At 41.0% G+C, this 17,844-nt stretch overlaps 1 protein-coding gene across 1 annotated transcript in view; it reads right to left on the reverse strand.

Moving 5' to 3' along the window:
• The window catches only part of megf6b (multiple EGF-like-domains 6b), a 59,511-nt gene that overhangs the window by 20,466 nt on the left and 21,201 nt on the right, over positions 1-17,844 (reverse strand). Inside the window, exons 5-7 of the mRNA XM_068712720.1 lie at positions 10,253-10,375; positions 2,658-2,780; positions 323-448 (exon numbers count right to left, since the gene is read on the reverse strand). Coding sequence (XP_068568821.1) covers positions 323-448; positions 2,658-2,780; positions 10,253-10,375 — 372 coding nt within the window. The remainder of the gene's footprint in view (positions 1-322; positions 449-2,657; positions 2,781-10,252; positions 10,376-17,844) is intronic.

The following is a 17,844-nucleotide window of genomic DNA, read 5'->3' on the forward strand; positions in this document are numbered from 1 at the left end:
GAAGCAAGAACATTAAAATACTAATTTCAGGGGGAAAAAACCAATGAGGCAGACTGCTGCCAATGTCTCATTCCATGGACGACGGTTAATCCTGCTCCAGCACAGACACACTGTCAGATAATTACAAATGGCAGAAGATACAGAAAGTGTGTTTTTAATGTTATGATCAACTCTTCAGAATCCCACCCACAGAGTCTTCCAAAGTGCTCAGATGTATTGGCAGTCTTTCCTTAGTCACCGATCCATTTATTACTTCTCTTTTCTGTCCTGTGCCATGTGTTGATGTGTGTTTAGTGTTGCCTTACGCCACAGTCTCACTCACATTTACAATGCTTGCCATCCTCTGCCAGTATGTAATTTGCCTTGCAGCGACAGCGGAAATGAACGGTAGACTGCTGCATACAGTAGTGTTCGCATCCTCCGTTGCTGATGGCACACGAATGAACAGCTGAGCAGGGGGGAGAAAAAGGGAAAATAACTTAGAGACGTGACAGAAGGCTAGAAAAACTTAAATGAAGGAGCAGAAAGAAAGACAGTCATAGGGAATGAGAAAATCCACCATCTTTGCAGAAAATAAATCAATGCCTATAAATCAAAATTGCACTTTTATATCTCTTTCTGACTTCTGATTTGATTGCAGCGGCACATCCACAGGAATATTCCTCAGAGGTCATGACCGCTGTACTGACATTCCTACAATCAGCGAATACCTCAGAGAATTGCTTTGCTCTATGAGCCACAAAAGATCCATCTCCTCAGAAGAGCCAAAAATCACAGAGACAGGACCTCTGTGGTGGACAACGCTCGTCCACTGATGAGATTGAAGGCAGAGCCAGCTCAATCATCTTCCCTCCGTCTGCATCTCTCTTTTTCGCAGCAACAGATGAAACCCCGGTAGTCGGCCTGGACTCGACCCCTTTGACGAAAACAACAGGTATAGAGAGGCGGAACAGCCGGGCGTTCTCACGGCCGGTGTTTTTCATACTCAAAGAGGCAGGAGTCAAGATCCATCCATCACAAGCACACGTCAAACTGCAGGGAGCTTTCCAGCTCAAATATTATTCAGCCACACGCTAAGTGTGTGGGATACATCTGACCTGTGCTGGCAGATCAAGAGCTGGATAAGACAAGCAGAGCTGAGACTGAATTGATTTGAGGACATCTGCTCTTCCTTGTCTACCCATGACTCCGTGCTGCTGACTGGTTTGTGCTTTCCTCTGTCCAGTATGCAAGTGTTCATGTTGTGCATAGTGCAAAAAAAAACAACTTTCATTCACTTTTTATAAGGACAGTAGGATTTCAGATCTATTTGTGAACATGCACACACTTTGCAGCTTGCCTCTGCGCAATCTGAACACGACTATAAGCAGAGGGATATGCAGCCTCACAGACAGCTTTCACCGGGGAGTCCGTCCAGATGTGCACTATGATTATTGGTGCAATCAGTCATTTCTTCATGCAACAGCTGTCACAAAAGGGCACGGCAGGGACAGGTGGGTCCCAGCTACAGTGTCTGCTCCATAAGACAATGAAACAACTTTGCATTACGAAGCCAAGAAACACATAATGAGTTCCACTCTAAATGTCAGGCCACTCTGTATACATTCCTGACTGCTGAAAGTGGTGCCAGGTTTATACTCTTTTTCTCCATCAGCTATTTCTGAAAAATCCAATTCTAATGTATCTGGCATGACAAAAATAACATACAGGTACTGCGTAAACTCAGCAGAGGTCAGGAGTAACAAGCAGATTTATGTGAAGCTTATGTGAGCGTTGAAATAACACTCAAGCAGAATTTAATGGAGGGAACGGTTGGAATTACAACTAAACAGAGGTACGGAAACCACGGCCAGCAAAACTGGTAAATCAACTCACAGCTTTCTACATTCTCTCTTAATAATTCTGGTACTTTGTTTTAATTGTAAGTACTTATACAATGTATAGGTGGTTATATTTGTAAAGAATGATTGAGCAGTGGAGGGGATCAAGACATCATGGGATGTCAAACACAGTACTACTACAAAGTATGTAGTACAATCTAGAGCTTAAATTATTAGTCAGACGATTAGTAGGAGAGTGTTTTGTTCCTTCATTAAGAGTAGACCGTGGAGAGAGGAAACAGGGACGAGAGACTGGGGCAACGAGATCGGCATCTATTTTTGATAATCAATTAGTTGTGTAAGAAATCTGCACTAAAAACTGCACTGACTGTGTGGTTTTGCCAGCAAATGTTATTTTAATCATCTCACAATAGGGCTTCTTGTCAGAATCAAAGAGGTCTTCTTGTGCAACATCACAAATGTGGTTTACATGATTAAGTGCCCACTTGAAAACGCATTTGTGGCTAAACTTTAATGACATAATGACCAAAGAAATAACACTCACAGTAAAGACTTTCAGAAGACTAGTTCCTCTGAAACAGTGATTCATTGTTTATGTGAGTTTTGAACAAGTGGGGCCGTGTTACAAAGGGGAAACGATGTCGGCCATCGTACTCATTAAAGGAAGGATGAAACCTCAAATCAAGCTGTGATTGTAACATCACAGTATGCTAACAAAGACCTAACAGGGCCAAATGACCTGTTACAAGTTTTATTTCAGTGTGCAGACTTCGGCTTGTACAATGTGAGCACTGCCACACAGTGAATGTCCCTTACCCAGGCAGGTGCGGCCGTCCACATGCAAGCGAGAGCCTGGGTGGCATTCACAGTGGTAGGAGCCCCTGGTGTTCACACATCTGTGCTGGCAGCCTCCATTATGGACCTGGCACTCATCGATATCTGTACGGAAGGAGGGAAAAAAAAAAAAAAAAAAAAAGACAGAAGCAGACAGAAGGAGAAAGAATGGAGCGAAATTAGTGCAATTTGACTAAATCCTCTTATTATGAGGAAAAAATTGGTCGCAAGAATAAAGACCAGATGAGCTGCCAAGCTGAGGGAGGAATTTAATGCAGGTTTTAGGGTAAGGATGTTCTCTGAGAGGAAAGGCGATGATGGATGAGAAGGGAAATTATTCTACAAGTGCATTGCAGCTCAAACAAACAAATCCCCCCATGTGGGAACAACTACTGAACATTTAAACCCCAAATTTAAATTCCTTTGCTTCTTGTCAAAGTCCCCTGGGTACAGCAAACATATGGAAGCTTAAATCAGAGGATGCAAAACATACACATTCCTCTCAGCCGTGCCTTCAGATTATAAACAAATAAAGTGTCTGGGAAAGCGATGGTGAGGAAAACATGACTGCCTTGCCATGTGACAAGATTCAAATGAAACGAGCAGTGTTCCTAGACATTTCTTATTTTAGGGGTCAAAGACTAATACATTGTTTTCTCAGTTCCACAGCAGACCCCCTGTGAGATCAGAGCTGATTTATGAAGTCCTGATATGTTTGGACTTCTGCTAACAGCCCAATCTGCTGCCATAATTATCGTGAAAAACAGGAGATGATGTTGAACCCACCTCACCTCCAGGCCAGTGACAAGTTACTGGAAATGTTGCTGGCTGATAAAGTGATGTGACACATTAAAAAGGTGAGTGTGAATGCACTTTGGCTGCTGTGTTTAAAAATAGCCGACATGTCATAAAAGACTATTAGTCAGTGCCAAGTTAAGTGTCTGATTGAGAAATGTTTTGTTCAGTGCAGTTCCAGGCAGCTATTTTCAGCAAGAAACTATTTCAAGATTCACAGGAATTCCAGCGAAAAAGAGATAGTTTTATAAACTAGCGTTAATAATTTACTAAGGGTGAATATTATTTTCTAATGTTCTCTTGCCTTTATATTTTGTGTGTTGTTTTGTCTCACTACTGACCATACATTTGTCTTCAAGCACTGTGTTGTAAAATGCATCAAACAGTTCAGCATAAAAAAACAACTAATTTCTCAACACTGCAAATCCCTTCCTCCCCAAAAAATAAATAGACAGTCTTGTACCCTTTGTGGGAAGAGTCATTAGCAAATAAATACATATATACAGTCGCCTTCATAGCTTGCCTCTCAGTGCATTTTTCTCCCACAGTCCAAAGACAAGCCAGTTAGGGGAAAGTATACATTGCCTATAGATGTAAATGTGAGAGTGATATGTTGTCTCTCTCTGTGTGTGTGTGTGTGTGTGTGTGTGTGTGTGTGTGTGTGTGTGTGTGTGTGTGTGTGTGTGTGTGTGTGTGTGTGTGTGTGTGTGTGTCAGCCTTGTGATGGACAGATACGGTGAGCTCTGACTCTCACACAACGTGAGCCGGGGCAGCAACCCTGCAAATAATAAACAGGTATAGATAATGGTTGGATACATGCTGCTGTGTCTTTTTTCTAAATTATTTTATTTTATTGGCCTTTTAAGTTTAAGATATAGCAAACCTAAAACAGTTTCATATGAACACGTTCAGCAGATACGGAGCACATATTTGGTATTGTGTTTTGGGCCATCTGGTGGATGTGTCCAATGTTCACTCTCCTCTTAGCTCTGTATTTGGTCTCCACCACCTTGTTAGGGAAATATCTGAGTCTTAAGCTAATAAATGTTCCACTGTGATCAACAGCTAGTTGCTAACTGTGTACAGTGAGTTTTTTTGTTGCTGAAAACAGCGGCCTGCTGCTGCTGGAAACAAGGTTGATGAAAGTGAACCTAAACAGTTAAGTTGAGGGGCCAGAAAACCAAAACGATGGTTTGAAAATCAATATCAGTTGTGCCAAGTGTACGCTACATTTGGAATATTTTCATTGCTTTAACTTTGCTGTCAGACAGTCATTTCAGACGGGGAACTGAAGTCATGATATCCATCTATGCTCTATTTGACAAAAACCTCACAGAACACAGGTTGCTGGTGTATCACAGCATCAATCGGTTACTTTGTTTGTGTTTGGTGTTTTAGTTTGGATTTACCAAATAAATATAAAAACTATATTGTAAACTTAAACCCGGCAGTAAAGTAGATTGCTTAGCTTTTACGCTGCTACTCCTGCCTGCTTCTCCAAACTTGGGTCGCGTCAACCGTCATCTACACACTGTAACACTGTAACTGTAACACACCGACTATGGATAAGTACTTCATACAACCCTACTAAAAAAAATCAGAACCATCCCTTCACGGATGTATTTCTTGTGGCCAGTGGTGAAACGAATATAAATCTCTGTAACATAAGGAGTGAATTTAGCCTCCGTAATGCTCGTGTCACGCTGTGTGGGATTGAGGCAGCAAGCAGTGGGAAGATCTGCATCTGAGCTTCATCATGCACGCTACAGACCACCACATCATTGTCTCCATGTTCCCGCAGTTCACACAAACTGTGTTTAACCAACGATAAGCCCATAAACCCATAACATATCACTCCGATGTTATTGGACCTGATGAAGGAAGCACAGTGTTGCAAATTACAAAATCTTGGTGGTTAATGTGATTCACAAAACACAGATTCTTCTCTTCATAATAAAAACAAGAATAGGGTTAGGATAAGAGCAAAAATACAGTGTATGAACATAAAGGGACTCGAATCTACTTGTTCCAGTAAAACCTACCCAAGACAGCTAAATTAAAGGAATATCCTTCTGAACTCATCTAGTCATAATAATATCCAACGACATCTTCAAAAATAGCATTTGGGGCGGAAATGAGCTTCTAAACTTTCCTCTTCTTCGTCTCTCTGCTGCCAAACTTCAGCTCCACTTCGTCCAGGAAAGCTGGCAGAAGCCGTCACTTCGTTTTCCATGCACGCTGCATTCCGTCCTTTGGTTTGGTTTTTCATGAAATAGGTCCAGCATTGTGGAGCTGCTGTTCTTCTGTTGACTGCAGCGCACAGTCAGTGAAGCCCCTCCAGCCTGGTTTCCACTTCGAGAACATGATCCACCCCGAGCTGAGAGCCAAAGCCTCCACAGACGTTGGCTTTTACAGAATGCACTTTAATTCTCTGCCCGCAGCCACCAACAGCACGGTGTCAGCTTCATGGAACACTATTTTGGTCCATTTCCGAAAGGTGATTTGTTTATTGTGTGCAGAAGATAAATTATTTTTTTTTTAACAGCCTTGATTTAAGTCCAAGACTGACATCTAAGTAACACAGCGGATCAGGGGGATTATCAGCAATATGGTAATAATAAATGTTAAACAGGTTTCATCTTTTGCATATATCCCCGAGAGCGCTGTAGTCCTGCCAAACGTGAAAAGAAATATTCAGTCAAAATAATATTGACATAATCTGTTCGACGGTGTATCTGGTATCTAACCCTGTTTGTGTTAGCGTTACAAAGCGTCTCTCATGATTCATAGTTCATGTTTTCATGTGCTCTAATCTTTGTTGGTAAAGCAATCCTCCCCTACTCTGATCAGAGACAAAGTAATCTGGGCAGTGCCAGACAGCAGACACGTTATCAGTGGGGCTGATAAGCCAGTCTGGCTAAGGTATGAACAAATACTCTGACTACTGTAAATAACTCCCTACTTATGTATTAAATACTACTGTATATAAAAATGATGAATCTATTCATGATCCTTTGTGAAATTAACTTCCTCCCCTCTTATGAAAGAGTCAAATTAATTTATTATAAAATGAAATAGTTACTCACTTCAATGATTGACATGAATTACATTTTACAAACTATTCCTCTCGAGAATGGAAACCAGAGTGGAAGCTTTAAACACTGCTGTCAAAGGCTTCATCTGCAGAGTGACTGTGAAATGATCACTTACCTGCTGCAGGGTAGCCCCGGTTGTAGCCATGGTATCCATGGTAACAGTATGGCCTATAGCAAATCCTTCTATAGTAATTCTGTGGATAGTTTGCAGCAGATGTCAGACATGCCATCACTTCAACTAAAACCAAAAAGTAAATCCACCATCCTGATGACAAAGTCATGGTCCAAAGTGAAACGTAACGCCTCACAGAGACCTTAAACAAAAGTCCAAAAATTAAACTTAATGTTTGTTCAGTACAATAGCTATGACAAGTTCAAATGAATGACCAGTTCTGCCAGTGCTAAATCCTGGATTGATGTAACATTGCAACTACTTTTTATTCACTCTGCCTCCTGATTTTTCCTCTCCCTTCCTCCATCCCCCTCTCTCTTTCACCCTCCCATCTACTAAAACTAAATGTCCATCACATTAAAGGTCCTCCTCTCTCCCCCCCCCTTCTCCCGAGATTTCCCTCTCACCCCCAGCCTAAACTCTCTATCACAATATCCAGTCTTGCATGAAATACAAATACATAATTCTGCATTTTACGAGCCAACATTGATCGATGTCTTGTCCTCAATGATGCACTAAATTTTACTTGTGGGACACATTCAAAAAATGATTAAAAGCGAGACGTACGAGTGCACATCACTCCGTTGTTGGAGAATAAAGAATGCGAACAGACTTAAGGATGTACTGTCTATATTTTTCTTTTGACATTCTTTCGATAAAAAAAATTCACTAAAGGAAAGCCAAATGAGATAAGTGCCAGACGTCAAATCCAGTATTTATAATCCAAACATCTGAGAAAGGAATGAGCCTTGCAGTGAAATTGACTATTCAGGAGCTAAGCACTGTGCACTCTCATCTGTTGCCAACACATACACAAACACAGAGGCAGGACCATGACGACACTTTCTAGAGCTTATAGAGAGCCAAGCATGTTCATGGTCAGCATCACTTCCCTGATTTGAACAGAAATGGTCCTTAAGAGACCTCTGCGGGATACAAAGACCGTAAGCTTCCCGTCTTATGACCTGCCTTTGTGATAATGCAAACATAAAGCTTCTGTAACATACACCTGTGCAGTCGTTACATCAGGCCACAAGCATCTGAGAGGAACTCAAGCTCAGACAGACCAGCAGAAACTGATACAGATTGTTTTTGTCGCACCACACGCAAACATATTCACAACCCGTCTGGACACATCATCGCACGTACGTAAAATGCCTATTTGTGCAGACATCAGAATCATGCGGGTAATAACGCCAGCCAGGTGAGAAGGAATGTAGTCTGCTATGGGATGGAGGACAAATGATTGGCAATGTATCGTACAGCTATGGCTCCAAGCCTGAGTACAGGAATCTGAATACAGTACAAGAAAAATCCCAGAGAGAACCTAGCAACAGATTCAAAATCTTTACAGGAACTATTCAGTTCTCAGGGTTAACAAGGGCATCTAATACCTTTTTGTAACTCACACAGTCCTAGAGCTCACTATTGAGACAGGTGCCAAGCACTGGAAGACCAAAACCTCCAACTTCATGCTGTTATTGGTCTGAGCAGTCAAGTTCATTCTGCATGATGGCTAAAGTGTTGACACTGCTGCTCTGCACTCAGCACGAGAGCAGTTACTGTTGGCCTCTTCCACTTTGATCAGTGCCATTTGTATCAATGCTGCTTATTCAAAATAAAAAAAAAATTAAAGCATTAATAAAATGGAATTTATCCAGGAGGTGAAATCTAGAAAACCGTCCACAAAGGATTAAATTGTAATTCAGTATTTTATTTTCCTTTCCTTTTATTTATTTTTGCACCGAACAAAAGATGCAGTTGTTCCTTTCTGTCTATGCCAGCGGTATTCACATATTAACATCCCACAGCCGCAGATGTCTTTTATCAAAAAGTATTATAGCACGTTGCCAAGGACAGGATTCCCCCAAAGTAGTAGTGCGGTTGTGTACGATCCAACTCCCTAGAACCATTTATTTTTAAGAGCTAAATGAATGGATCTTGTCTCTCATCTGGACTCATGCAGGCTCAGACTCTGCAGCCCTCCCAGCTTCAGGCCGTCATGCAGAAGGGAACCTGATCCCTTTCTGCAGACCCAGTGCCACACATGCAGCGCTTACTTAAACATCCACTGCATTCATCCAGCTTCTTTTACCTCTGTTAATACTACTGCCAATTACAGACAATTAGGACATTAATGCTGCGGGTAGCTGTTTTCTCCCAATATACACCAGTGGCGGAGGGCAGAGAGCTATGAAAGCCAGCTGTGACAACGTTCCCATCGACTCTCCTAATAACCGTGACCTGGATCAGATCTTTCCCTGGTTCCTCCAGCAGACAGCCATACTGCAGAGTCTCTCCTCTAGGCTTGGCTGCTGCACAGAGGAATCATTATTCTGATTAAACCAACCACTCTTAGAGATTTGCTAATCAGAAACATCAAATCATGATGGAGCAAAATGGGAATCTCATGGGAAAAGAAGCTCAGTTTTGGTGAGCTGTGGTTCAGAGATGCTGGGCAGACATTTTGAGCCAACATTACTTTATTATCTACAGTGTACAAGTTTAAAAAAAAAGAGCTGGTCCTGTGGTTCACTTGGGTTGAAATGATATGGTTTTGATGTTAACTGGTTGCAGAATCTATATTCACTGAATACAAATTTAAAATAAAACTTAAAATGTCAACATAAACATGTGGGGAAGAAAATACAAAATAAAGGACCAAAAACATGTGGATGCTGTCTGCAGTAGACTGAAGTAAATTATTTGCAAGGTGAACCATTAGGGGCTCAGTATGTTTAAAATGATAATGGTCATTCAACATGTCATCCAATGTATAAACTGGGTCAATAAGACCAAGATTCTACAGCTCTGAAATGTTCCAATAAGCACTACGTTGAGGCTGAGGCTGATGGGAAAAACACTAGTTTTGCAGGTTATTTGTCATAAACCAAAGTATCGGACACATTTGAATATTTATGGTGGCGCTAGAAGGAACGTTGTTGCAATTCTTGAACTTGAGGGGAACATAAATGTCTGAACCAAATGTCATAGCAATCCATCCAACAGTTTTCACACACTTTAGACTTCATCCATGAAGCAAGAATGTTTGAACCGAGTTTCAACCACTAACTGTTAAGATCTGTTGGTCTGGACTAAAGTGATTGACATTGACATCCCTAGAGCCACACTGCTAGCATGAATAACAACGTTCAATAGTATAGTGAAGGTTGAGTGTCATGGTGTCATCTCGAGATGAACAATACTGACAGAATCCAATGTAATGTTTGATTTTTTTCCACAGAATATTTCAATACAATAGCTTTGGAGATGACAACTTATGCTTCCAAAAGATGTTTTCACTCAAGAACATTTTTGAGCGTAGTAATATGGAACCGATGATCGAGCAGATAGAAATATGTACTCAGCAAGATCAGAAAGGCTGTATCAGGGATCATTGTAGCTATAAAGTGTGATAACCAGAACCCCAAATACTGCTATCATATTACTTATATTGATATTACATTTATATACTACCCAGCGCCACAACCAAACAGGTATAGTAGAGGACTCACCTTGACAGGTTTTGCCATCTTCATTGAGTTTTTGTCCAGGAGGGCACCTGCAGTAGTAACTTCCAATGGTGTTACAGCAGAGAGCCTCACAGGCTCCATTGGTCTCTTCACATTCATTAACGTCTGACAGGAAGAAACAAGGACAAAGTTAAATCCTGCACCCAACAACAAACACAACCATAAGCAGAAATTAAAAGAACAAAGAACAATCAAACATGTTTCATTATATTAGTGTTTTAGTAAAAACAGCATTGAGCGTGTTCTTTGAGCAGCAAAGATTAACAAAATAATACGTCTTCCTTTTCATGTCAGTCTGATTAAGTCTTGAATGTTTTCCGTGAGTGAATTTGGATCTAGCTTTTGAAAATGTGGTAAATGTGGAAAGTGCTCATGACTGTGGGAAATGTTGCGCTCCGTTTCCATCTTTTAAACTTGTCTCCTTAGTACCAACTCCAAGTCAAAGAAAAAATACATCCAATATATCCAAAACAGAATCAACATTTTTAACAAATTGAGAGGGACAAAGGGAAATATGCAGCATTCACATGTTGCCCTTGTCACCTCCAAAACACTTCAGCCAGATCACACAGTTTCTCCAACTCATTTCCATCAGCTAAATATCCTGCCAAAGCTGTCATCAACTAAGTTAGATAAAATATTTTCCTCCAGTTCCCAAACTACACATAATGACTCATTTCAGATACAGGTGTTGACAGATCACCAAATACCATAATTTGAGCTGCAGAGCGTCTACGTAATGTGGAGATATCGAAAACTGAAAGGAGTGCTTTGGGTCGTTCACTTTTTCACTGCAGTTTTGGGATGCCTCTCCAAATTGCATGCATTAATGTCAAATTTTGTTCACATGGGGGTTTGTCAGGGGAGATAATGCTCTCACAGCGTAGTTTTTAAACTTGATTTCACTGGTCTGTTTCATTTGCAGAAGGAATCTTGGATTGAAAACTGAAAGCGGTGGAGAAAGAAATAGGAGGGAGCTTTCACTTGGCACTGAGCAGCTTGTAAACTTTCTCCATGTGCATAAAAGAGGAGAGTTACAGTACAGAGGAAGAGTCCAAATGCAAAGAAAATTGCTTGAAAGAACATTTTCCCCCCTCAAGCAAATTTTGGTGCATTACAATGTCAGCGTTTAACCAGCTAGTTAAACAATTTCCCTCTCAGTTTACAGCATCTGGAAATGTTCACACCAAAAACACTGCACTCTTTCTATTGCCAAGTGTTTAAAAACTTGAATAAAACATAAATGACACACAATATGCAATGAAATGTTACCTTTAACAGTACAAGAGTACAATTTAATATACAACAAAACATTACTCCAGTCCTCCTTAGCAAGACTAGATGAATTGCAGCTAAAGATCCACTTTGGGATCCTTACCGAGTTTTATTTGGACACTACACAACAAGATCTTGATTTAATGAGTCTGAGTCCTGGGGTGAGAGAAAGTATCTGCCTTTTAGTACCATCCATTTAACTCGCTAAATAAGTACCATGATAACCGCAGGTTTGAAAGAAAATGATGCCGTAACAAGCGGATTAGAGCAGACACGTGATGGTGACCTGAAGTCATGGGCGAGATTAAAGGAGGGCTCCTGTGGTGAGATCTGCAGTACGAGAGTGTTTGCGTTGCGTTGAGAGAGAGAGAGAGAGAGAGAGAGAGAGAGAGAGAGAGAGAGAGAGAGAGACGACGTTCGTCTACCCCTCTTCCTCCCTGAGGCCACACACCTGTGTGGCAGCTTGAGCGGGGCTCTGCCCAGGGTCAGTGTCACGCTCGTCATTTCTGCCCAATAAGCAGACAGGAATGTTTGAGCCGCTACAGGTCAGAATACAAAACAACACTGGAGACTACGGTGGATCAATCATGACGCATTGTTTTAGTAAGGACAGGATTCTTGTCTTCTTCCGTCATGTTCAAAAGGCAGAAGTAACTCATTAGATGAAAACCATGCACATGCTTTATGTTTTTAACATGGAAATGAACCTTGTTTTGTGCTCTTAGGATGCTTTTATTGTATTAATATCTTATCATCTTCAATTCCATTGTTGTTCTTTTCTTTTACAATAGGTACCACATTGGAAATCAATAAATAGTTAAGAGAATAAAAAGAGAGATGAACCAGAATAGTGTTGTTGCAGCATGAGAAGATTACCTCTATAGCTCTTTGCTACACAACAGTAAATATAAGCTAACATTCCCAGACACGAATGTTAAACTCAATGACCTCTGAAGAGATGAGTGGGTCCGGGGGTTGTAGCAGAGGCTGCACCTGACTCCAGGGGGCATTTCAATTTGTGTTATCCTCACTCATCCATCAATCCGTCACCAAGCTGAACCTCCAGCAGAGTGATCAGACACATCTAAAGGAGCGAAATAAGAGCCGTAGCCTCCTTTAGAAAAAAAGAAGCATGCTTTAAGATCAACCCCCTTCCCCTGAACATCACATCACCAAGGTTTCTTCTCTCTGACCTGAGTTCCCGGGGGTTTGGTGTGCATGTTTTCCAAAAAAAAAAAAGACATCAGATGCCTGAACCATTGTAGTGTGTCTGTTTGCCCAATTTATGCACCAGGTCAGGGTCAAAGGCCAAAATTCAGGGTCAACCCCATGCAGGGAGAATCGCACGTGACTGTTTCATCATGCGGTGGATGATCAGATATATAATATAAGAGTCCTTTTGGCAAGTGGTAACCAAACGTGAGGATTCCTTGATGAAGTGTTATCAATGAAACATTGTACAGAGCAGTTTACGACAAACATCTGTACTGTCTGACGCACGCTTCCTGTCTAAATATGAATCTTTGTGAAACGTAAAGGGAACGCAACTTATGATTATTTTCATTATTAATTACCGTAATCTGTCAATAATTATTTTCAATGAACAAATAAAGGGATAGGTCGATATTTTTGGAAAAAACACTTATTCGCTTTCTAGCTGGGAACCAATTGCTTCAACTCATGTCTGTGTGCTAATATGAACCGACCACCAGCAGCTGGTTAGCCTAGCTTAGCATAAAGACTGAAAAGATACCGTGTTGGGTGAGCTTTAAAGGTGCTAAACTATTAGTCTATAAAACGTCAGAACATAGTGAAATGCGGCCATCACAAGTCCAGGTGACGTCTTAAGTTGATTTCAGCCAACTGTCCATCCAGAATTAAAACATATTCTATTCATAATAATTGCAAACAGAGAATCACAATTAATTTTGACGATTGTCATTTATCAAACCAAATGTTTGTAAAAAACATTGTCAACTTTCGATCAACTTATTACATCTTTTAGTAATGATGGGGTTGTGTCTGGTAACCAACAAATTGTGAAACTTGCAAAAACTCAAGACTCACTGCCGGACGACTCGGTGCCTACCTGAACCATCTTACAAGAGATTTGCAAATTGTGAGATCCAGACACGACCCCCTACTGGCCACGAAGAGATTGAAGTAATTGAATTGTAAGTGATGGCACTAAAAGCTTATAATATAGAGTCTTTGTTAAAACTATCAAGAATCTCTTTATGTAACTGTGTACTAACTTTGGAAGGTGCAGTCAGTGGTTGTGTATTTCATTGCAGTGCATTAAGGGTTTCCTGTGGTGTTTTATAAGAGAGGTGGGCAACCTCGTTAGAAAGACTGCTCACATAATTTTGAAAAAAAACCAACATTTTTCTGACACGAAACATCAATATATGGGAAAAGCAGAGACGCGATTTCACACAGAAAATGGCACAGTTTACCGGGTGTGACTATAGTTTAGACATCCACTGACTAAATTGATCACAAAAAGTCACGATCTGCGGCTTACCACCTCATCTAAAAAATGTCATAACGGAAACCCTGGAATATTCTGTTATTCATCATCACGGATAACAAATATTGTGCCAAATTGCTCAGTGCTGTTATGTCTTCTTGTGAGTGAAATACGTGTATTTCCCTGCAGTGTTCCAAAGCAATCAGGTAAAGAATGAAAAACACACAAAAAAAAAAAAAAAACTTTGATTCGAAAACTAAATCTCTTGATTGTGTTTCTGCAAGTTCAGCTGCAGCAAAGCTCTGCGTTTACATTCCTCTGCTGTATTGTGTGACTTCCTGCGATAAGGACGACAGCCACTGCTCCCTTGACGACGGGGCCAATGTCTCCGTAGACCACGAGGGGGCCAACAAAAACCACCAGACCCCTGATATTATCGCAGGAAGGGTCATGGGCCGTAAAATTGCAGTATTCAGTGGGGGATCACGAGGAGGGGGGGGGAGACCAAGGATAATCTAACCTGTTTCCTTTTAGGGTCCTGATCTAAAAGCCTGCTGGTGTAATAATGTGCTTTGCTAGTGTTCATTCCTGGTTGCATTCCCTGCTGTCCTCACAGCTGCTTTCATTTACCAGGTGCTATAAAGACGAGGATTGGCTAAAGGTCTCATTCTGACGAGGATTTCTCTGTGACTGACCTGCACATGCAGCAGCAGGACGGTTCACGACAACAACATCTTGTCTGACTAACAAACCAACCGTCTATGAACAGGAACTGACAATTTACTTCACACTCTTTGACAGAAAAATCCTCACCTTTGACCTCAAGGATAACTGACCCTTCAAATGCTTTTTCACGGGTCTTTTCAAGGGTCAGTTATACTGGTGGTCGCTTATAAGACTGAGACCATTTATTCTTATCTTGCACTGTACTGTTGCTGCACTCTTACTTTACACCTTGTATTTAATCGGATTATTTTTTTAGCTTATTTTTACATTCTATGTTATTTTAGTAATGTAAATCACATATATGTGCTTCTTTTTTATATTGCCTACTGTCCCTTTTATAACTTGTCCTAATGCATTTTTTATTTGATGTACAGCACTTTAAGTTGCCTCATTGTTGAAAGTTGCTATGTAAAAATAAACCTGCTTTGCCTTTTGCAGAGGACATGTTTCCTTTATCCGTCCCCTGGCAGAAGCTCAAATGAAACAGATGAACTGGTGAAATATGTTCCCCCTAGCTCACAAACGTGATTATAAAACTTATTTTATGGGCCCTATAACTCCTCATGGATTTTACATGGCTATTCTTCCTGGAGTCAGGTAACATTAAAATCCCAAAGATATACTTAAAATGTTTTATCCAAGCATTACCGCTGCGGTTTGGGTCATTGTGTCTACATTGTTGTGTCAGTACTTCAGCTCTCAGGTTTCCTTGTAATGCTTTTCTGCCAGACTACTGTCTCTGTGCTGTAACATTTACATGCAGACTGCAGGCGAACAAGAGCGGAGATCACGACGTCTGCTTACTTTACAAGCAAAGTGTAATCAGATGAGGAAAACAATGACATTTTGAGGATTCAGGATTTAGAAGTCTACGTGAATTAAATCAAATATAGAAGGTATGCCAGCACAAAAGGTCTGACATATTTACCGTCAGTGGGCAAAGCTTTAGAGGGTTGAGGGCTAATGACTGAAATTAATTGTGGTTAGTCGATTCTCAGAAGAGACATTAAATACATTTAAACTAGAGGAGACAGTAATTTGATAGACTGTGATTTTATGTAAAATAAGATGCATTTCTTTCCATCCTTCTCTTTTGCGAGGCATCAGCTCAAATTCAACATTGCCCCCTGCTGTTAATCTCCTGCTACATCAATAATAGCCCAGATGTGCTGCTGGATGTTTGTCAAGTTAACACTATGCGATTCTGCTCTGCTCTCATTCATCATGTAACTAAAACACAGCTGCCACAGTATAACAATTCAAAGACAAAGAGAACCACACTTTACTTGTCAAAGTGCCAGAAAAACATCTTTTACTCTGGTTCATCGCACGGACTTACACCAGAAAACTACGTATGCTGTGAGCATCCAATAATTTCACCCCCTAGTCCAACTTGATGCATTCTCTGTGCCAGTTTTGGGTATGAGTTCCTTCCTAAAGCCCTGTAATTGTGGCCAGTGTGGCAGCTGAGTTGTTGTTAAGTGGTACTATCATTCGGACGTGGTGTGGCTTTCCTGAAACCCAGTTAAAAAATGTTCCCTTAATGACAAAGGACCAACCACACACAGACCTCTATGATGTATGAGGTTCTGTACCTCCTCTCACGAACTTCTAATGTTTCCATGAAGTCATTAACGATCCGTCTTAAGTTTGGAGTAAAAAAGTCTCACCATGGAATTAAGGGTATTAAAATGCGCTTCTGTGTTGTTGTTTTTTTTATTTTTTTATAAATAAACCAGGGGGAAAACACATGAATTTGAGAGTATGGCGGGTGAACGTCAGATCTGTTGTTTGGGACGGCGCTGTCAAACGGTAACCACCATTTGAGAGCAGTGGAGAGCGGTGGCCGCTAGCTAGCATGTGACACGGCCGGAGCTGCAAGCCACTTTCACTTTCCAGAACAATACAGCATTACCGTTGAGAAGTGTGACATTTTTTTGGGTTCATTATGAAACTGTGTCAGGAAAAAATAGACTTTGGTGGGTGAACGTCGGATCTTCTAGTGGACTTTGGTGCACTTTGGTCCACAAACTACAGGGAACATGCTTTTCCCGCCACATGGGAAACACTCTCTGAAGCGTTTTAAGCTGCTGTACCTCTAATAACTCTAAATAGACTCAAACTGTACTGAAGTCAACAACAAAAAAACACTGAAACGTCTTACGGTGTTTTTGCTTTGTCTGCAGGGCCAATAAAGTCAGCTGTGGTGATCGCTTTCCTTCAATTGAATGATTCTCATGTGAAAATCCAGATGAGCACAATCTACATTCTCTGCTTATCTCCGTATTTAAACAATTGTATTTTGTTTTTACACACTTCTTCTTCCAAAGGCATGTGTTGACCAGAAGCCACAGACGAGCAGCGGACTGTTGTGCTGAGAGAAGCTCCGTCTGCCTCTTGGGTCAAAATATCAAATCAAGCGACTCAGTAGAGAGTAGTCTCTGTACAGCTTATTAACCACCCCACTGAGCCTTGTATTAGTCGTGCATGTCAGACCACAAGGGATTCATGTGCGACATCAAAGACACTAAATTCTAGTATTTGAGTTTGTTTAGTGAACATTCTGCTCCACTGGGTCCTAAACTCCTCTAATCTGTCTTGATGATCCAATTCACTGCACTGCAAGGTAGGTTTGTGTGTCTGTTTCATGTGCACATGTTAGAGTGTATAGGCACTCATGTGTGTTTATGTGTTATGGGATACCCCATTCTTAAGAGCCAGCTGCTTCTCACTCCTTTAAGCTTTAATTTGTTCCCTCGTCTTCACCACAGCTGACTGTGACGACAACTCCTTCACTCCCAGACACAGGGAGCTGAAGCCCCCTCAGTAAGAGTCACAGCGATGTGCCACCAGCGCTCATATACCTCAAGCTGGAAATCTGAGCGTTGTTTACTGGTAGAGACAATTCCAAAGATCTTTCACATGACTGAAATCATTTGATGGAAGGTAGCTGACAAAGCAATATCTGTTGGAAGAGGTGTGTCCCTTTAAACAACCTGTGAACAGCCAAAGGTTTCTGACTTCTGTCGCTCATTTTTACGGTCAGAAAATGTTTCAGGCAACACAGAAAAAAAAAAAGTAGGCCAGCTGCATTAACCTATGC

Source organism: Cebidichthys violaceus, unplaced genomic scaffold (assembly GCF_023349555.1).
Source record: "Cebidichthys violaceus isolate CVI_PGR_0920_01 unplaced genomic scaffold, fCebVio1.0.p SCAF_17, whole genome shotgun sequence".
Lineage (NCBI taxonomy): Eukaryota > Metazoa > Chordata > Actinopteri > Perciformes > Stichaeidae > Cebidichthys > Cebidichthys violaceus.